This window comes from Macrobrachium nipponense, chromosome 6 (assembly GCF_015104395.2).
Source record: "Macrobrachium nipponense isolate FS-2020 chromosome 6, ASM1510439v2, whole genome shotgun sequence".
Lineage (NCBI taxonomy): Eukaryota > Metazoa > Arthropoda > Malacostraca > Decapoda > Palaemonidae > Macrobrachium > Macrobrachium nipponense.
The window spans coordinates 119,786,357-119,809,993 of NC_061108.1; the positions used below are offsets into that span (position 1 = coordinate 119,786,357).

At 34.6% G+C, this 23,637-nt stretch overlaps 1 protein-coding gene across 7 annotated transcripts in view; it reads left to right on the forward strand.

Annotated features, from left to right (window-relative positions):
* Nucleotides 1–23,637, forward strand: part of LOC135216061 (mechanosensory protein 2-like) — a 459,704-nt gene that overhangs the window by 435,954 nt on the left and 113 nt on the right. For all 7 annotated transcript variants that reach the window (XM_064251047.1, XM_064251044.1, XM_064251045.1 and 4 more), the window contains one exon: nt 16,646–23,637. This exon is cut by the window's right edge and continues 113 nt beyond it. In XM_064251047.1, coding sequence (XP_064107117.1) covers nt 16,646–16,801 — 156 coding nt within the window. In that variant the 3' untranslated portion in view covers nt 16,802–23,637. The remainder of the gene's footprint in view (nt 1–16,645) is intronic.

The window sequence follows — 23,637 nt, forward strand, 5'->3', positions numbered from 1 at the left end:
GCTGTTCTTCATTTATCTTCAAAAAAAGATAAACTGAAAATGTGCGAAATATGCATAAGTTAAAGACATTATCCGTCACTAAGAATTCAGCTTTATCAGATTTCGTTAAATTTTCAATAGTTTATAAAATCCTAAATTTTTTACAAATTTATAATTCTGGAGCAGTCCACATGATTCATTATTTATGTTTAATAACAGATAATTGTCTATGAGCGTTGTTAATGTATAAATTACTATTTAAATAAATAAGCAAGGAAATTGAAAGAGTTGTTAGGGTTTTCAAAATGAGAAAATTTACATCACCAAACTTCTTATAGTAGACATACCAAATATAGCAATATACACCTAAGATTTACTTTAATTTCTATAGGGTATCAAAGTTTATCTTCTATTCCAGTGCATTTGAAGCACTTTTTTTCAGTGGCAAGCTGGGTTGGAAAGGGGCGGGTGGGAGATTAAAAAAATAAATAAAATAAAACTTAGGAACTTAAAGAGATAAACGCGGTGCCAGGGATTTGATACTTCCTCACGGTGTTCAATAAGCTAGCAACAAAATTGTTGGATAAGGAGAGAGAGAGAGAGAGAGAGAGAGAGAGAGAGAGGAGAGCGAGAGGAGATAGATGCAGAGATGAGAGAGAGCGGAGAGACGAGAAGCTGCACATGCACAGCTAACTTTATCATGATCTTAGACTTTATTAACTAAACCTTCGTTTTAGAGTGACGAAAATTAATTTCTGTGCTCGACAGACCAGGCAACAATATTAGATTGTCACATGAAAATCAAATTACCAACGAAGAGTTAGTGAAGACATGATACATAACCAATTGCCTCTATATTAGGGTCAATGGACACTCAATGCATTGCACATAGCTAAATGGTCACGATATGTAAATCTGGTAAATGTTTGAATGAGGCCCTTGTAAATATTGAATGAAATAGGAAAGAATGTAAAATTGGTAGTATAGGAATGAAGACTTTGTGAATGACAGATAACTGGATTCTAAGTTGAATTACAGTAATGAACAGCTCATGAAAAATATCGAGTTATCTATTAGGAATGATTTGATACCGAAGTCCGTGTAAACAAATCATATGGTTTACTTGCCACAAACACAGTTTCACACTAAAATGCTTCAAATGTTCGTTTGCCGGAAATACGGACGATTTCTTTCATTCCTATACGAAGAAAACCCTGACATTTTACCCATGTAGGATCATGACAGAACACATAAATGAAATGTATAGCAATTACAAACATGTTCATACATCTAAAATATTCTTTAACAAAAACACTTTTCATTTTGAACTACATGATAGAAATTTATTTACCTCATTATATTTTAATTAATACATTGAAATAAATCATTGTTAAAATACTATTCAGTCTTTCGAAATTACATAAAATAAAAAAAAAACACTTCTCTATTTTGCAACAAATTTTTGATAGCTATAGTTCAACAACATCATCTCTACTTCAGTTTTTCCAAAAATCACTTATCTACTTTTCAAAATCAAACTGTGCATAATCATGCAAAGTCTTCCCCTCCTCTTTAGATCTGGGTAACGTAGATCTTTATATAAGATTCTGTCACTGAGCTTTTGATTAAAAACACTATCATTCACTGAACACTCCTCCGCTAGGAGGTTAAACAATATAAAAACAAAACCAAAAATATTTTCTTTTATCGCAGAAAAGTAGTAGATGTAGAACTCTCTTCACCCCCTGGCCCCCCTGGACTCTTCTTGTTTTATTTTTAAAAGAATGCTCGATGTACAGGAAGAAAGAAAAGAAAAAGAGTATTGGAACAAAACATTTCAACAACAAACCTCCTCCTCCTCCTCCTCATAACACGCCTCATGTTCCTTGTTGCAGCTGCGCTATCTTCAGACGCTGAACGCCATTTCGGCCGAAAACAACTCAACAATAATATTCCCGCTGCCCATTGACATCATTAAGCATTTGTTACCGAAAAACAAGGAGGATGACTAAGCAAAAAGGTACCTTGGCCCGTGACTTCGGTGGACGACTATTGACAGCTTGGCATAGGTTTCTTTTTCCTAATTTCGTTTATTTATGGATTCTTTGTTTGAATTCTTGTTTTTTTTTCTCTCTCTCTCTTTCGCGTTTTGTTTTGCCATTTTTCATCACAAGAAAAGGTCACTGATCGATGGTGATGAAGAAAACGATGACTTTCATGGAAGTGGTGCTAGTGATAAAGACTGTATACTGACAATAATGATAGTGCCGTAAGCACACAGGTGATATTGACTAATTATGAAGGTGCACAGGTGTTAAGTTCCTACTCATCCCGACGTCAGATGAACCTTTGTTTTCGTCATCAGACCTTTTCGTTTCACCATTAAACCACACAAGTAACACGCACTTGATAATCACATATAATTTCAAACAAGTTATATTTTCTTTGGGATTCTTTCCAGGGTTCCAAGTCTCACACTGATTGGGTGTATTCCTTAGGTTCTCCTTGGTTTTCTCTTCCTTTAGTTTCAAAATCAGTCCTTCTTTCTTAGTTTTTTTTTTTTTTTTACATCCTAAGTTTTGTGTGCATTTCTGTTTCCTTAGTCATCAACACCAATAAGAGCTACCATCTAGTAGACTAGAGATCACTCAAAACCAAGAAACTGAATTCTTAGCCGATTTATTCCTAGCTATGACAGGAGCCTTGGCCAACAAAATGTCCACCGGGGCCGGGTCAAACGTAGACATTTAGAAGCTTTGTACAGTTTGGCTGTCGTCGATATAATCTCCTTTGCCTGACTGTGTGACTGTAGCAGACTGTAAACTCTGACCCTCTCTGTGGAGCCATGGTTGCCCCCCTCTGACTCAGTCGAATTTCATCAACCTATGAGAGCGGGCACAAGCTAAACCCATGGTCCTTCTATAAGGGTGATTCATTCCCCAAGTTCATTTTCTTTACTCTCAGTTGAATTGAGTTCATGGAACAACTAATCAACTGCTTTGATTGCCAAGAGTCACATAAAGCATATACTATATAGAAAATAAGTCACGTCCACTTGTATCCAATGGAGCGAGAGAATTCACCAAATATAATTGCCATCGTCCTTTTTCACAACACTGGTCCAGTTTCCAAAATCTGTTCTCTCTCTCACCAGCTCCATGAGGCAACATATTCAGAACGAGCTGGCCTTAAGAGTACGAGACTCTCGCCTTAAATGTAGAATTGCAAATGTAACTTAAGAGAAGTTGTTCCATACACCGATTCACACTGTATTAACATGCATGCAAGTGTTCCAGAAGTGACCCGTGTTGAATTCATTAACAATCTCAGGGCTGAATGGAGTGGCTTGCAAATTGAAAAGCTGCAACTTGACCGATCATAGCGAAAGCTCTATAGTTTCATATTGTTATTATTATTTCCTTTAGAGAGTAATCTACCCGTAATCAGGCTAATGTTACAGTTTCTAAGGGATCACTTTTACAGTAGTATCTCCTTCAACAGTCACAAAAAGTTGCCTTTCTAGAATAGCATTCAGTTTTCTGATCTGTGATTCAATTTTTCTTCCACAACATGCAATGCAAAATAGTACTTATCATCATTTTTTTAAAGAACTGGAAACTGGGACATATACCAAGTTTATTTTTTAATTAGAATAGAGTCCTTAGTCTCGAATAATCATGATTTGCATTGTAAATGATTTTTAAATATACTTCTGAGTCACTCTTATATTTGGACCTTGACGCTGAACCATTGTACGTTTCTAAGAGTAAATTCTAAAATCGATTGCTGAGAAAAATTGCAGAAAGTAGCATACATCATCAGTATTCAGTCCCTTCATTGACAAAAAAACAAAGTTCAAGATAAAAATGGCCATGTAAAAGTTGTCCCTATTTCTGAGTCAGTCACATGAAAATGTTTCAAAAGAGAGCATGCAAAGTTTATCATAAGGATAATACTCAGTCAAAAAGGGTTTGCTGGTATCATAATATTGACTGTCATTTTCTTAATCCCAAAGAATAATAGCAACAAATCACAAAACCCTTTCCCTCACTAAATTAAATAATATTTTAAATATATATATATATATATTACAATCCTTCCTCCCACAAAAAAAAGTCAAAATCCTCTTTTCCCCACCAAAAAAAAAATTGTCGACAGTCAGAAAATTATTTTATCTAAACCTCTTTGCATGATTCGCTGTAATGCTGCTGGTCCCATTTTCATTAACTTTTTTGTCCGCTACAAAATTTGGTCTCCAGGTGATCTATATACATATCTATAAATAAGCATGATCAAAAAAGAGTCTGAATGTCAACTGAGTTAAAGCAAAAATTCTCTGAGAACACAAAATTGCAATGGTTTGTGCCTCACTTGTTTCTTGCCTGATCGAAAGGTTGCATGGCATATCCATACAAAAAACACATACAAAAATACCCTCCCTTAATCTTCCCCTTAAAATCCCTAAAAAAAAAAAAAAAACTGTGCTACCCATCATATGTGTCTCATTATCCTACCCTTCAACTGTTTTATATCCTTTGACCTGACATGACCTACCTCAACTGCTCTCTCTTTGGTTGGTGTTCTTATATTTTTTTTACATAGATTTGTCCACCCAGAAGATTTTTCCATAGATCTTTTAATCTTGTATATACTACATATCTATACGTCTATGAATACTTGCAACCAGTTCATGTTGATTAGTGTGATCCAAAAGTCAGTGAGTATGGCATTTCACTGGTAACCTTGTGCCTTTCAGAAACTTCATTCGTGGATTGAACTATCTGAACGCCATCCATCTCATTCATGATAAGAACCCATGTATTCAATTTATCTTGATGTCTGAAAGATACTGTGAATCCTTGTCGTTATCGTATATATTTCAATGATAAGTTAATTCTGGTGAAAATTTGCGTGCATATTTGGAATTTGTCGTGTATTTTGTAATAATATTCACTTAGACTTCAAAGAACACTTGAGAATGGAAGATGATAGACCTGGTATAAAAACAACCATCAGTTGAAACTTCCCTTATTCAAAATAATGGCGCCACCAAAGAGAGAGCTCTGATCATGGCAATGTTTCAAAAACTCCGAACCGCGAGACCGACAGAGCCAAACGATATCCTTCGAAAAAATAAAATAGGAAGAAGAAAAACATTTCCTGCTCTGTTTGTGTGTACAACTTTTATTAAGAGAGTTTTTCTCAATATATATTGTCTGTGTGTGAATGCCATGACAGAGTAAAAGCACCTGACATCCATGCCTGAATCTTGACGACGTTCTACAAGGAAAATAAGACGATGGTTAATGAAAAGAGACGATTTGTGAAAACGTTCAGAGAACTCTTTCTTCCTGGTGACAGTTGCTTTTAATCTGTGTCAACGTTCAGCAAATTCACTGAATATCAATTCCACAATTCATCCACATTTTTTCTCCTATACACACAGTTTGATTCTCATTCCAGTCGCCTTAGACCCCCAAAAGCGTGGTTTTTGATCCATTCTCTCTCTCACACACGAGCACCCTGATCTAAAAACGCGGAAAAAACCCAATTTCCATTTTGGAAGACTTTCGTGGAAACCACCTCACTGATCACTGATTTTCTTGGTGACTGAAAGCACTTAATTGCACTGAAAGCACTTTACAAAGCACTCAAATACCTTCAATACTCTTTTTTTTAATAAAAACGTTGGCTGCTCTGTTCTCGTGCGTCATGTTTAACTCTGTTTTTTCCACCTTTCCTCTCTGTAAGATTGAAGAGACTTCATCTCTGAATCACCTGTCATCTTGTTCGTTCTAAACTGCCAATGCCTACTGACACCCCTCACGTAATCTAGTCCCTGTTAAAGCAAGATCTTAAAGCACTGTTGTCCTCTATGTGCTATGGTATTCAAGTTGTTGATTTTCCTTCTCAGTCATTTGAAGTTGTCACATTCAGATTGAAAGCCCCAACGCTCACATACCATTATGGAAGACACGCAAAAGTCTATCATTCTTCAGAAAGTCAAGGGATGAAGAGCTTAGATCGTTTCCTTCAAACCACCCCTGCTCGATTTACCTGGAGATTATCAGCCCAATAGAAAGACTATGGAGTTTATAAGGAACTAGTTCATTTTAAAGCCTACGCCGCCTCATCCCCCTTATAGGAATGAGGCGTTCAATATGTCATTTCAGTACATGATTAACTAAATTTCTTTGATATCGTAAACAGTAGTATGTATCACAGTACCTTTGCTTCACAGCACATGAGACGCAGACATAGTTTTCTGCTTGGGTATAACTATATATATATATATATATATATATATTATATATATATATATATATATATATATATATATATGATATATATATATATATATAATATATATATATATATATTATATGTATGTATTATGTTAATATTATAATATATATAGTATATATAGATATATATATATATAAAAAATTTAATATATATATATATATATATAATTATTATTAGTATATATATTTATAATATATAATAATTTAATTTAATATTATAATTATAATTAATATATATATTATAATTATAATATATATTAGCACAAGGCAAATAATTAGCGAATGTAAGTAACAAGTTTAGCAAATCATCGGCTAAAGGTGAGACGGTGAACCCATTTCCAGTCTATACGATATTATGTTATCTGTTCAATGGTGACTGAAAAATTCAGCCCAGATTCTCCCAAGGATTAATAACTTTTCGATGTTTGGTGGAGAAATTTCTTCCAATTCCTGATTGTATTTTAGTTGATATGTAATCCTGATTCAAAAGACTACGCAGTATTTCTCAATAACTTCCCTTTGTTTACAGATCTAGTAGGGAACATTCAAACATGATTGATCTTCGGTAGTGACCCCAAACAATTCCTAGTCGAACAAATATCTAGGTGACGCAAGCTATAACCTTAGTTCTGTTATTTGATTTCTATAAAGACATTTGATACCATTTACATTTTGAGTAACTTTGTTACCGAGCTTTTAATGAAACGAATAAAAATGATACGTACGGAATTTAGAATGAATTTTGTTTTTCATAAAACGATTAATGTGATTAGTTGTGTAGTGTAATTAACAGTATAATACTTTTGGAATTCCTATTATTTTACCTAGACAATTAGAAGAGATTAATTCTACGAGTTTTGTCTTGTAATATTGTTCATTCTTGAAGGAAAAGATTTCTCCAATGAATGTTTTCTAGTTAAAAAAATAAATTCAATGAAAATCTACAATGACGGAGTTTTTCGACCCGTGAAATAAATTCGGAGATTTAATAACAAACAAAGTTATTAAAGCATTCTAAATTCCGAGAAAACTTAGTGCCAACGAGGCATTTACTTAGTTTTCCTAAATTCTAATAAATGGAACTCTCCTAACAATCATTTCACGATTTCCAAGACTCAAAATTCTCAAAGGTTAAAAATTCTAGTTTCAAAATTCGAAACTCAAAAATTCGAAAGTAACAAACATTGTAGACATCTGTGTTACGGATATTACTGCAAGTAAACAAACCAAAACTCAATAAAAAATAAATGTTATCTTAATATATCTCCGAAAGAACCATCAACAATGAGGTCCGATTTTTTGAGGACATAAATTCTATGTATTATACTGAGTAAGTGAAAATATTATCGCTAATAATAATATAGGAGATTTACGGAACACATGTAATATGTGAATCTGAGTTTTAATGAAATGAATACTGAGAAAAAACTCATGTTAATACATTAAGATGATTTTTCTTTAAATAAGATGAAAAAGACTAAAGTCAATGGGAAAATTTCTTTCATTTGAACTCTATCAGAACGCAAGTCCACAAAAATTAACGAATTGCGAACAAGCGATCATTAAATTTGGCTTCCAAAAGTCAGCCGATCACGAGCTTTAATTTCCAATACCTTATTATTAGTTTTTTTCACTATCTGAAAGAGTTAAGAGGCTTAAAATTACCGGCTTTTCATCACATTCCATCACCGACAAACATTTGTGAAAGAAACAATCTCAGTCATAAGAAGATAGCTGTCGCAACAGATACTGAACAACATACATAATTAACAGATGCGCCCATAAACACATCTGGAAGAGATGATGCAAAACCTCAAAAATTGTTTCGACAATATGATCGAACTTTCCTTGATGCAAATTGGCAAAATGAGTCAGAATAGGTCTAGTTATAGATGAAATCTTCAGAACAAATGTTACCATGAGTTTTCCCTTGCACAGATTGGCACTCCACAAGCATGTAAATAAAGGCAGAAGAGCACTCGTGTGTAGAAGTCTAATGTCACCGTCTTGTAGAAGTCTATGTAATTAAAGTGGGCTCAAGATCATAAACATGTATATAAATAAAAGCAGCGTAATACCAAACAATGACATAAGCTTCTGAAATGACAGGTAACCTTGGTAATAGCAGGTCTGTTTGTCAATGGTCTGAGCAATGAAGGCCTAGATCGAGCTGTTAATATGTCCTTAGTCCCCCTTGGTACCTCTTTTTCTCACCAGATTAAAAGAAGAGGAAGAAATGGTGGACACTTGTAGCAGGAGAAGCAGAAGCAGCAGCAACAGCTCTTCAGAGATAGGAAAAAATGTTTTCCGAAGTGTTTTTTCTTACATGTTGTAGCTCATCCAAACCAAAATTCGAAATGTCTCATTGTAAACCTTCCTTGTTTCAGCTGCGGTACCTTCAGACTCTGAGTTCCATCTCAGCAGAAAAGAACTCCACTATCATATTCCCTCTGCCAATTGATTTAATTCAACAATTCATCAAGCGAAAGTAGATAAGGTACAAGGACGTACGACCTTGGTGGAACAGGCCTTATTATGTACTGTAATCACTTGATAAAACAATGGCACCAGTAGGAACTGGGACACTATGTGCTAAATGTCAAACATCCCAGTTCTCCTGAGAGAACTGGTTGTTTGCGGGATCACTAAAAGACACTAATGGCATGGCGTGTTGTTTGTTCAAGTTTTGAATTCCTTTTTATTTTTATCCTGAAGCAACATATATCTTTTTAAATGAATGGTTGCACTTCCAACATTCCACCAAGGTCTGGTCGATGAAAAGTAAACAGAGATTTTGCACAAAGAAATACAATAAATGTGATGGTCCTCCCGAACTTTTGAGAAGACCTAGTTAAACCAATCACGGTTGTTTGTTTTCACATTGAAATCACGTTAATTGGTGTGCACTCATTTAAAACAAAGAAACAATACACTATTTTATCCATGGTGTATGCTGCAAAACATTCATAATCGAGGAGCACCACTGACTTGCAACGATCAGACAGAGATTGGTAATGCATGACATCTGGACTTAACAATACAGTTGTTATATTGACAAGAAGAAAGAAACGTTAAAATTAACTCGTTGACAAGACCAACTCTACTATTTACTGACAGGTGAGTGGGAAGTTATATTGGCCATGAATTTATCAAATCACTTGACTGAATTTTGTTATGTCCCTCTCCAGTAAATGGTGCAAACTATATCCAAAGTTTGTACGCCCTTGAAACCAAGATTTACCCCAGATTTATGTATACTGTAAAGGCAGATGTAAGCCAGATGAGCTTTGTGCCAGAGCATCTGCTAATCAGTGGAATGGTAAGTTAGTATTAGTGATAATTGCTTCCGTTGTATAAATGGTTTGGCAGTGCGCTTGTAAGTAGTACCAGAAAAGCTAAGTTGCTAGATAGGTTTACTAGTTTAATCGTTGTAACCTCATACCCCGGAAAGAGTAACACTGGTCTTGAGAATCTTTTCTCCAAATCTTCATGATATGATTAGATGAAGGTGAAATCTGAGTTTGCTAAAACTGTCTTTTGCATTATGCAGCAGAAGAACCTGAATAAAGCTTAGAAATGTTGTAGTAAATTTCAACGAGAACTCAGCCACGGCCAATCAGTAGTAGAAAGGGCATATTGATAGAAAGAGAACAGTTGGTTTAATAATTAAGGATGACAGGAGTGAAATTCAAAATCGCTGAGAAGAAACTTACGTTAGCTGAAGTGAATTTTTATATAGAAGGGTAGTAAGATGGCGGTATTGATAAGCGGTAGAAAATATTTTTAGGTGAGAGAAAGGGTAGGGAGAATTTATGTAGATAAAAAAAATCAATTAGCTTCCAAGATTGCATGCAAAAAAAAAAAAGAAAGCGTGTACAACTAGCCAACTTCAGTTCATCAGTGCAAGAAAGTGTACTGTGACAAGGTAAGTCCATCGTATTTGTAAACTCTATTTGTCAGGTGTTAGGATATAAAAATGTTAGAACTTGGAGCATTTTGCCTTTTCTAGCAGGCATAAAGGTGGCATGATTATGAATCTCCTGTCTGCAATAGGCAAGGCTTTCAGTGTGTGTGTCCTTCAGTACGTGTAACACTTGTTCAACGCAAAATGGAAGCATAAGGCACACCAGATGTTTTATAAAAGAGTAGAAGTCATAGAGCTCGTCAATGTTGCAGATATAAAACTGGCGTCTCCTCCTTTGCAACTGTTGCATTAGCTTTCCCCATTTGCAGTAAACTGTTGATTGTTCTTTGATAAAGCTTATAGAACTGCTGATACTCAGACTTTATGCTTTATCCTTGGTAGTTTTTGAAGTGGTAGATAATTTTAAAATTCATTATGAATTTTCAACCCCCATTCCTATTAAGTGTCCTCCGTTTTAAATGTCTCACTAGCGAAAAAATATACAAAAAGCATGACCTTTTAGAAAGGAAAGGAGACAAAGACAAAAGTGAACGAACAAATTATTTCTGAAGTTCACTGTATTTCATTCTTATTATTCCGTTACACATATTCTCTACTCGAAAGGTTTCATTTGGCGCACGCAAAGGAATCCCAGACCGAATCGAGACTTATCATCCAAAAGTATAAAATTCTAAGCAAGATATCTTAAGCAAAAACCCGAACTGAACTCCTACGAAGATACTGGAATCTTGAGGAAAACTCTTTAAAAATTTTAGATCTTAGCAAGCTCAAAAATCCTAGGCAGAATTTTTTTTTTTTTCAAACTCTATTTCTTTCGCAGGGGTCAAGATCTACAGCTGATCTACAAAGTGTTATAGAAATGTCATGCAAATAACTCGTTCAAAATGAATGCCTGAACTCATGAAAAGATGCTAAAATCTTAACAACATAACTCAGGCCGTGTACTGTTCTAAACTACTGTGCAAAAGAGCACAGAGCTTTTGAGAAATGATCCAAAGCGGAACAAATATCAATTCTTATTGTGAACTATAGCACTTACAACGAGATGCCATAGACAGTCTTTTGGAGTGTTGTGAAATCTTTGTCCACGGTGCTAACAGTTCATGATGATGAGCATTTGTAGTCTTCTCCAACATTCTGACAAGTAAAAATGTAAAAAACAAAGTGAAGAACGGATATGAGTTATGTTTAATACAAATCAACAAGAGGCTAAAATGTTAATAAACACAAATTTACACTTTGATGATACAAGCAAGGTATGATTAATAGCAAGAAACCCGAAGAGGACATTGCATTCCCTGAAACTTAAAAAAGCAACATTTTTAACCCTTCTACAGTTTTGCCGTCAGTAAATTCATAATGGGACCCTGACCCTCTGCGAGACCTGTTGTATACACTAACTTAATAGAATCATCACCTAAGATGGTGGCAGAGGGTCGCCATTCAAACGCATCTCATGTGATGTTACATTCCTTATTTACCAGAAATCGTAGAATTCTATCCAAGAAATTAACGCTTCAATACAATCCTGACATACGCTCTCGCAAAAAAAAAAAAAAAAAAAAAAAATCCAACAATTACAGGTAGAGGTTTGAAGCCTGTGACACTCATTGTCTTTTGCAGATCTAAAAATCCTTGAGCCTGATACCTAGCCATCAGACAAAAATATACCATATTCACTGATAGACGAAAAGATACGTAAAGGAAAAATTAAGTAACATCATTGCATCGTCAAATAACCAATATGATTACACCGATATCAATGTACAGTGGATGGCGGAATGTATGCACGACGTGAAATCAACATATCTATAATGGGTTTCTTTGAAGACTGTCAGGAACTTCTTATCACACCTGGGGTGAGGAAAAAAAATCCGTATAAAGCTTCCACAGCCCGAGTTGTGCGGCCAACAATCATGTCACTAAAAAAAATTTATAAAAATGTAAAAAGACAATGAAAGTCCTTAAGAGCTGTAAAAAGATATTTAAAAAAAAAGGCATCATAAGGAAGTCTTACGCCGATCAAGGAACTAGCCTGTATGTAGAACACAGATGCTGTAGGCTATGATACCTTCTTCACGGTAGTAAAGTTTCGTGAACAACTTCGAAATCTTGTTTAAAAAAAAAAAAAGTGCACTTTAAATCGGAAATAGCAGTATTTCTGAAATATGCTGAATCTTACAATATTTGACCCAACCTTGTACTACATATGCTGAGCACACTTTTCTGCATAATTCTTAAATATGCGGATATGTAAAACCTAACACTAAAGTCTGAATCAACTGCTAAACGTGAGCTCTTTCAAGGGTCTGCCTCAGCTATTATTTTCAGATCATACAACTATATATTGTCAAAGACTAAGATTTCGCATTTCCTGCGGAATATCTAATTTGTCTGAAATTAGCAATGCTAATGCCAACTGATCATCCTTTATTAATCAACTAAAATAAACAGCAGGGCTCGTGACCTGGAGATGGTGCGCTCGCCATCAATGAAAAATAGGAGAGTTGGGTTTTTTTTCCGTTCTGTTAGCGCAGAATGGAAATTAAAGGTTACCGGAATGGAGGGGACTCAAAATCTCCCGCCATCACTGAAATAATACTTAAAGGCGAACCACCCAAATAAACCTTAGAACTCTGCTATTGATGAATAGTAAAATTCTCTCGGCCGTGAAGGCTGCGTAGAATGTTACTTACTTCATATGTATTATTCATTACCCATAGCAAATGATAACGACCTCTTCTACACAGAAAAAAAAAGAAAATAAAACAAAGATGCGAATCAATATACCTCACAGCTTTCAACAGCTGGAGGATACATTGATATTTCATGACATGTAAATTCTGGTCACCTTCTTATGAAGAATATGGAACTTGCGCACAAACAGACGATAGCAACCAAAAAATATAAAACAGATCTCCAACTTTTGCAGACGCATCAGGGAATTTTTTCATCTTACGAGAAATTTTCCATAAGTCCTCTCTCATGAATTGAAGAAATCGTTTTTTTTTTCCGAGAAAACTTTTCTTCCCTCCTTTCACAATAGCATGTCAATGTTAAAAGATGGCCAAAATTGACAAAAATGAAGTGCTATTTGCTTTATGAAGAGAAAAATAAAATAGCCATTCACTGGGGCTGGGAAAAACTGTTCATGCCTCGGAATTTATGCTGTATTTAAAAAAAAAAAAAAAAAAAAAAAAAAGATGGTGAAAATATGATGGAAATGAAAGTCTGGTGATATATATTGGATAACGTACGTCAGATGGAAAAAGGACATCTACTGAAAGATAATATTCAATAAACAGAAATCGTAACCTACTGTCAGCCCGCAAAATGCTTTTCGCAGGATAACACAACATTGTTTGAGGAAAATAAGATGGTTACTAAATTTTCTTATTCATCAAATCCTAAGTCAACCAGCCATAATTTCAAAGAAGACCATTAAAGCCAGTCTGTGATGTGATGCCTGTAGGAAACTGCAGTAAATACTCTCCAAATAATCTTGGTAGGATTTTAAAGTCGATCCTCCAGAATAATGTCAAGATGTCTTTCGTTTAGAGCCTAGACACGATTCTCATAAACTTTGAAAAGGAAACGCCATGAAACTCCCACAGATAGAAATGGCTTCTAAATGATACTATGTACGTTAGAAGAAAAGACTGATTTGATTTTATTCACTGAAGTTACAAGCACTATGATCTCCGCAACACAAAAGTATGTCCGTATTTATCCCATACATACGAGAACGTATAAATACTCGTAGAAATGTGATTGTAGATAGAGTTTTTTTGAAGAAATATATCTTGTAGTGACAATCAACTTTGCCGACAAATTAGAGATGCCACTTGATTTGAAAACAATTTCACCTCTCTCCAAGAAGTTTCGTAAGGAAACGATTACCCTCCTTCTCTCAACACTCGAAGAATCACCACTAGCCTCCAAGGCCGAGGCCGTCGCTCGACTAGCAAGTACCCGATAGTCAAAGTGACCAGCCCAATCGTCACAGAATAGTAGACTAGCTGTTAACAAAAGTACGTGCGTTACACGAGTTGCCAATCGTTAGGTAAAATGAACTACAACTCGCTGCAATAAATCTCAAATTATATATTTACTTCTCTTTTTGTAGTTTCACGGTAATTGGCAAATTGCCTTTCTAAAAAAATGCTGTCATCACGACTGGCCATAAGCCCAAGCATATAACACTAGACTATTTCCGAATATGTTTTGGATGGTAAGAACTCATTGAGAATACCAAAATCATTATTAATTTTTCCACCCTAGATAACTGTCGAAAACTCTTAACTTTTGTACATAAGCTTATGCACACATACACCGATATATGACATAAATACATATAAACTTGATAAAAGCACAAATTCTTACAGAGTACTCAATAAAGTTAATTATTAGGAAATCCAGATTTACGTAGATCGCAAATTACCTTTATCCCTTGCCCTAAATCTTCAATAGTTGACCCATTTTTTTTTAAGTAATCCTAAAGAAACAATGCCGTTCAAGTCCAATTGTTTAATTATAAGCCTAGCATATGAGCAACTCCTCTTTCCAAAAGAGGTTATTGTTAAGTTCGTATATAAAAAATATTGCCATAATTAGTAAAAAAAAAAAAAAAATATTTTCGTAGCTAGCGTACCCTCCCTTGAAGCTCATCTCTGAAATCAAGTAACCTTCAGTTACAAATACGAATAATGAACCCAGTAAATCCCAAATTCGAAATAATTTCATTACAATTCCAAAATCGAAATCATACAACCATCAACTCTAAATGCGAAATTATGTAACCATCAGCTCCAAATCAGAACTATGCAAAAGTCAAAGGCAAAACCTAACAGGACTATAATGATCCACTCTTGCTGTCTCAGGAAGACACGTCCCGATATGTTCCGACATGTCTTGACCCGTTTTGTCTTGGTAGTCCCTTTCCCTCACGATTTTTTCATCTAGTTGTAACAGACGAATGAGGCCCGGCGACCACCTTACATCTTTTTGCTACCCATTGCCATTAATAATCTACCACCTTCATACAGTTACTGTAGAGAGGTATACAGTAGTGTCCTGAAGTAGATAACAAATTAATTTGTAGTTGGTGTTGGTAAGAAGGTAGACTAACCTGTGTTGAATATTCCAACCTGATGTTGTTGTTCTTGTGCCAGAAATAACAGTGGATATAACCATTAGTAGATCGACCAGGAGACGGAGCGAGTTCGCTCTGTCTTTCCTTTGATATGATTTTGACTTTATCTCCTAACCTGGTTTTTGAGTATATGGATAGAACCCAAAAAAAATTAAGAATGGAAATGAGAAATATTTATGATTTTGCAGAAAGTTAAAAATGTCCCCTCCCTTTTGATGATGATCGTTTTTTTTTATTTTTTTTTAAAGATGCATGTCAAACCATTTGATATTGTGAACCCAAGAATACGAGATGTTGAATGGTGTAGTGTACCAGGCATGGTGTGGTGTAGTGCTATCTTGGTCCGATAACATTTATCTAGTGAATGGTCTTGGAGTCTCTTCATGGCATCGTGGTCATGTACGGGAGCATTTTGTGAACACCTTAAAAGAGCATTGTGATTTTTATTTATTATATCTCTAATATACAGTATACATATCCAAAACAAAGCTCTTTTTTTCCAGTTATTCCAAATAAACAGTAGATTCATATGTTTTGTGGGTAGACATTGTAGGTAACTTTGATCATAATGTAGACTTTTGCTAATATCATTAACCTGCTAATTTCACTGAAGATGTAATATCTGGTTCGTTAACTTGAAAAAAATAAGTGCTAAACACGACACAAATAAATAAGGCAGATAATGGAATGAATAAATATAAAAAAGATGAAAACAAAAGAAAACCTTCTTCATATACTTGCAAGAGGGAAAGCAGCATGTTAATTATTATAATTCCCAACATTTCCTTTGCATGAAAGACAATTTTGTAAAGTTTATATTATACATTCTGCCTACTAAGTTAAGGATAGCATTAAGTACCATTTAAATAACCAATAGAAATCGTCAGTAAATAATCAACCTGAGAAATTGACTAAATTGCGATAGTGAAAGACAAAAAAACAGTGAATACAAAAACTTAAAGTCTAATTTAGAGCATTATTTTCTACTTTTTTTGCCAAAGTTGACCGTGACTACAACCATTAAAAAAACGAAAGTAATTTGCTAAATTTCCCGTCTGGAACAGAGACGGATCAAAAAAAAAAAAAAACATGGACTTACGTTATTAAACAACGTTTTATTTGTAGTTTGGATTGGATGCGTAAAATGCTTATGATACAGTTAAACAATAGATCTCTCTATCCGCTTCTAACATACAAAAAAGAAAGAAAGAAAAGACTTTTTTTATTTTGATTTCGAGAGCAAACCCTTTCTAATGGCATTTTTTAACCTCTAACTTTTTCCAGCTTCGGTACATGCAAACCCTGAACGCTATCAGCGCTGAGAAGAACTCGACGATCATATTCCCTCTGCCGATAGACCTCCTCTCGCATTACATCAAAGACGGCAACGGCAAGAAGAAATCCAAGAGCAAGAAAGACCTCTTGTCGGACGACGAATAGTTAACACTAAATCGTTCAGGATACACGAGGGACGCCACTATAAAATGTACTGCCAAGCTATAGCCTTGAGTTAGTTATTTATCATATGTCTCTCTCTCTCCTCCTCCCCCAACTATCCCTCCTGTCAGTCAGTTTGAAGTAGGTTCTCCAATAAAAAATAAAGGAAAAAGAAGAAAATGAAGAAGAGGAAGAAGAAGATGCAGAAGAAGAATGGAAGAGGAACGTAAGCCGACGATGATGAAGTTTCTTCTCTTCTGGAATTCTTCTTTTTTCCGATCTAAAGCTGTATATTTGTTGCTGGCTACTCATGACACTCACATGCTTTTATTTTTTCTCATATACAGACTCACACCTCCTTTGGGATATTCCACAGAATTTCTATGGAATGGTTGTCTGAGAACTTTAAAAAAAGTGCGTGAGTTCTGGAGGTTTCTTTGTCCAGATAGTAAAGCCATTGTCATTGAGAGTGTACAGGAATCGTTAGAATTATGATTAGATTAAAGCCAAAGACCAATAATATTGGGTGCTATGAACCTGTCAATAATTTTAAGGAACTAACAAATCTAAGATATATATATACTTATATATCTATATATATATATATATATATATATATATATATATATATATATATATATCATTATAATGATATTCTCATATGTAAAGTGAGTCGCAGTTGTAGAGATTTGCCAGACACAACATCAGTTTTTAATCAATAACTTTAATCAGCAATTTCCAAGTTAGCTTTATGACTTAGTGTGCCACTTAGTGTATGACTCAGGAATGACTGTTTACGGTCCACGTCACAGAACCATATTTTGAGAAGAAGTGAAGTGTCGGAAGAGCACTTTTGCAATTCTGAAGTTGGTGAATTCTTGTGAATGCCATTTTCCTTTCATAGTTTTCCCCCGCTATCTTTTTTTCGTCTCGTAGGGCTCATTTTGGATGAAAATAGCCTAGTAGGATTACTGTTGAAATATTTGGCTTTAGGATTATACTTTTGAGACTGACGAAATACAAATTGGCATACACAGGTGTACCAAACTCTCGACTTCCAGAGGAGCTCCCCCAAACATTTGTTCCTGCTTTTCAATATGGCCGCCAGATACGGGATTCAATCCCAAGGCAGAATCACGATTGTTAGAGCTAATCTCAATAAAGACTTTATTTTTAAAGATTACAAGAGGATTAAAAGAGGCAGAGATAAAAAAATGTACATTAATTTTTGTTAATGTAATGTTTGCAATATGTTGAGGTTTTTCAAAATAGCATATTAGCAATGGTTCGTTCCTCTGAAGTTCGAAATTTTCTGCAGATGAAGTGGAAATCTCATATCTTGAATAAGTAGTAATCATGTTAAGTTTAATAAACTTCATTTCTAACGCAGAATAATTCGCATAAATCTGTTTTGAATATGGAGGAATCCAAAACTGCGCTTAGCTCAGTCATCTAAAGCTGCCAGATTGCCTATAATCAAACTGAATACCATTCATTAATCGAAAAGATGTAGTACTACCTTGTTTATAGATGAGAAAAGGAACGTACTACAAAAGTGTATAGGATCTAACAAATGAGAGGCTTATGACTTTGCGTATACTTCAACGTGATTATGAACGCTAATTCCCTTCGAGAATGCTTGAAGAAACAAACTCCTGCAAGAAGATGTAGCTCTAGACGATCTGATGTATTTCTTTGAGTGGTCCTTGGGATGAAGCCCGCAGAATCCAAGAGACGTGGACGAATTTACAAAGAATTCTCAAGCATACAAAAAATTAGGAAAAAAAATGAAGTTGGCCAACTCTTGTGTATCCTGAATCGACTCAGACGAAGAAGACGTGTGTTTTTGTGGCTCGACGAAGTGTCGTTTCAAACAAACTCCATTTGTAAAAGAGAACCAGTTTTTGCATAATTAAACCTTCAATCTCTTTCATTTTAATATTTACATATAAGTATAAGACAAGAACCAAAAGAGAACTGTAGATAAGTAATTAGAAGCTGCTAATAATGAAAAAAAGTGCTGAAATAAGCAAGTGGTTATCATTACGTGCTAATCATGTGACGTCGAAGTGAAGCAAGAATATAAATAAGGCCTTGGATCTACTCGCAAAAACACCGCTCATCGGTTTACGAAGCTTTGTGAGCTTTCAGAGATTGCTATTGATAATCACTATAAAAAAATAAAGGTTTCCTTAATGATTGTGGGATGCTGATAACGACCGACTGACGTCTTACTGAGCTCAATGTAATGTCTGCATGCATGCACATTCATGGATGCATATATATATATATGTATTTCTATATTTGTAAGTGCATGTACTTACAAATTATGAAGAAATTGTAGATCATATCGAAGTAGATATCACTCATTAGCACCTATTCCTCTAATATCTTCACTTCTAATTTTATGAAAGATCTAGAGATTTTAACAACTATACACTTCAAACTATTTTAATTCAAGTACTGGGTGATGAATTAACAAGTAAAGGAATTCTACATTTCATTGAGAGGGATAAGGCTCTTCAAACCAATCACAAATTATCATCACTAAAGAGGAAATGTGATTATAATTATAGGTAGTGTGTATCAAACTTTTGTCTGTAATATTGACATAACCCTATGCATGTTAATAAGAACCATAGCCATAAAGTTGTACAATCCTAGGAAAGTGAGAGCCATGGTCACAGCGTTTTCATGATCATTTGCATAAAGACCAATCACAAAAATGTTAGCATAATTATGTGCACGTTAGTACAAGTCAGATTTATAATGTTTACATAATCTTCCGTAATAAGCATGGTTATAATGATCCCATGGTCTTGCGCAAGTAAGGTTATCTTCATTAGGCTAGGTATGAGTTGCTGAGAACATGACTCTAATGCTTGCAAGATTTTTGACAAGCAACAGCTACATAAAATGTTTACATAAAACTGAGTTAGTAAAAACAGTGATTATTGTTATATTTTTTATGGAAGTAACAAAGACTTGTACTGCCTGTGACAAATATTCTGTAAGAGAGAAAAGTAGTTATGATGTTTGAGAGTAATTCTGTGCTAAGGTGTCTAGGATGAAATCTACTGCACTTAGAAATCCATGATTCAGATGTTTCAAATAGAATAAGTAAGAACAACAAATAGAGAGACGACCGTCGGTTGGTATCGGGTCCCCCAGTAGCAGTTGTGCATATCAATTCTCACCACTTTGAGCCCATACTCATTTTGTGATGCAACGGTCATTTTTAATAATAAAAGAAGAGTAATGTGGCATTATTAAGTATACTGTACCGCAGCCTTCGGTCTCCGTTGCCTAGGGAAAGATCCTTAACGCGTAAGCCGAACGTTTTTTAGAGTTCTTTATTTTTAATCCTTTCTTTTATATGATATAATATAAAAAATCAAAATGTGAAAAGCTTGTGATTCCCGCTGTTCCTTCCCTAAGCACCGGAGTTGAAATGCCGGATGTTTCAGACCATAATAATTTCTGTTGCACTTTATATACTTATATTATCACATATATATCATATATATGTATTAAGTAGCACTCGTTAGCAATAAGAAGTCCTGAGCTTCGTTATAAGGTTCCATTGTAGTTTTCAGCAAAATAGCTTTGCAGAGATTGGATTAGTAATTGGCACAGTCAATCGTTCTGGAACTAAAGTCTTTTTAGAATTTATATTAAAGAACATTTTACAAAAAGACAAATCTAAACTCTAGATATCGAAGTTTTCTGCTTATCATTATTATTATGATTAATGTTATGTATAAGGCAGATTGTGCAAGATTAATAATCCTATGCCAGGTAGGAAGCATGTCATGACTTCATATAATAAAGCATTATTGCATGAGGACATGACAAGAGGAGGACGAAGACGAAGAACGCCTCAGGTCCTGCAATTAACCCAAATTCCCCCTAAAATTAACTCAATCTTGTTCAGAGTGGCAGCCAAATTTTTAGGCATAGGACGTCCTCAAAGTGATCCCCCTCCTCGGTTTCTAAGGTTTGAAAAATACATTTAGACTCAACTCCATAATTCTCTCTGAATAACTTTCTGTAGCGTGCTCACGAGTCAACAATTAGAAGAGTTGGTGTTTTTTTTTTCCCAGTATAAAAGAAGTGAGGAAGGTAACGGGTATATTAAACACTTGAAGTGCGCGTTATTCATTATAATATCAACAACACTCCTGTTCAAAGACTAAAAGAGTTAAAAGCTGGCGAAAACCGAGTGCATAGGCAGGATGTCCACCGAAAACAACGCGTGACGATGGAAGTAATAAAGTGCGCCACCTTAGAGTGCCACATGAGAGTGCCGACCTTTGGATCAAAGTAGGGGGATAAATACTGAGGACTGCAATTAAAGTATCTCTGAGAACGATGCCGTTTGACGCCGATGCCGAAGACCAAAGGCACAAATTCCAGTGAATATATTACGTGGTGTTAAACTTCTGAAAGTTTATGCGCCCACTAGCCCCCATTCCCATCCCTCACCCCCGCGCCCCTTCCCCCTGCTCCCTTGTACAGATATATAGTTTGTATGATCTGTCGACTCATTTTCAATTTTTTCCTTGTTGGAGATTTTCCTGTTAAAGATTTCTATCATTCTCTATTATTCTTAGGAAGGAAACACAACTCAACAGTCCTTTTTTTTTTAGAAAGGACCTCCACAGAAGAGACACTGTCATATCTTCCTTTTTTGGGTAGTTTATGGATAGATCGCCGTCGATCGCCTATCATCACACACTTGATCACACATTAGTTCATGTACATAAGAAGTTTACGATATAAACCTCGAATCATATTAAAGAATATTGTAATAGACAGACCTATTTAAATTTTAAATAAATATGTATATCACTGTTATCATTTTTACTGGTTTGAAATTATATTTTTTGAAACTTCTCACACTATAAAAAAATAAAGGCCTCGAGAATTTGAATAATGGATTTATCGAGTATATGAGAACACTTTTAGTTGGTTTATGGAAATACTCTTTAGCTCACTGATCAACACGACATCATCGATTTTTTAGAAATTTTTTTTAAACTGTGCGTGTACAAATACAGGCCTAAGACCTAAGCCTCCCTTTCTTTGACCAATAAATGATTAAACAAATAAATACCAACTAACGGATGGAATCTTTACTTTTTTAGCTTTTCCGGCGTCGAATGACTTTTGTGATGAATAAGAAAGTCTTTGTTAATATTCTCTCTCAGAGCTAACACAAATCTTGAAGCATAGTTTACGTTTCAACGTCATTTTTATCTACCATTGGCATAGAAATCAAATAATCTCACTATGATTGAAAAGCTTGTGGTTTCACATATTTATATGCGTGCTCGCATATATATATATATATATATATATATATATATATATATATATATATATATACATATGTATGTATATATTTATATATATATGTGTATATATATATTATATGTACATAACACGTATTTTCAATACCGAAACAAGCACGCATGTAAATATATGAACAAATGATCGGGAAGCTTTTAAATAATACTCGAGAAGAAAAAGATTCCATGTTTAAGAGTTTCAGAAGTCCCAGAAGCATAAAACTAACTTAAATGAAAAGAGACATTCATAAGAGGACCTTTTTCAGCTCTAGGCCTCGTTTTGAAATTGCCCTAATTACTAACAGTGCCTCAATACAAAGGTGAAATGTTATGTCCCATCAGAAAGAAAAGTCAACATAGAAAATTACACAAAATTTAATTGAAAGTATACAAATGCCAATAAGAATTTCTTAACAGTTCTAGTGAATGCAAACGTGAGCACAAGAAAGCTAAAAACCTTGAGGCAAACTATAGTAGGAAGAGGTTTTTCAATATCTGTGCAGGAAAGGAGACATAACTTGAGCCTTCCTTGTAGTGTAAAAACCAGGGATTTTAGAACATATATGTATATAAAGGAAGAGACGTAAACAGAACCTTCCTAGTGTGTTCTAAAGAAATATTCCTTAGGTGAAGCAGAATCAAAAAAAGAGAAGCGTGTATATCGTGAGGACTTTAAAATATTTTTATATTTCAGTGAGTAATGATAACGCAAAACAAGAACAAAACATCGTCATACAATTGCTCTGGGACATCTGAAAAGCCTTTTTCGCTTGTGATAAGATGACTAATGAAATTAAATTTAAGGGATTCTGTGAAATCCAATCATAAATAGAATTTAGCTTCAGTTGTATAAAATTATTTTGGTGGGCAGTATTTACCGATATACTTTTCAGTTCATATATATAAATATATATATATATATATATATATATATATATATATATATACATATATATATATATATATATATATATATATATATGTATATATATATGTGTGTGTATATATATATATATATATATATATATATAATCTAACCTAACCTAGTTATTTTATAAAGAACTGTACAATGCGACAGACTGCCCAACCAATACCGGGGAAATCGGGTTCTTCAATCGAATTATTCATAAACATGAAACATACCGCCGTGTATAAAAAAACAAAAACAAAAAAACAAAGCTCAGATTATTGATACTATTATTATTTCCAAGCTTTGTAAATGTTCACATCGCCTTCCTTATCAAAGCTGCACTGCGACGCTTGTATCTGTATTTTGGGTAAAAAGAGGTCGGTGGGAACAAACGAGTAAAAAAAATGAAATAAATTGTTATATTTACCAGACTTTCTCCGAGACGAAATGCGACTCGAAGAGAGAGAGAGAGAGAGAGCGAGAGAGTGTGTGTTCTAATAGAGCTTTTGGAGCATAATATATACTTATATATATACATTTATCCATATAGGATTCTGTCTCTCCTCCTTTGACCCAAG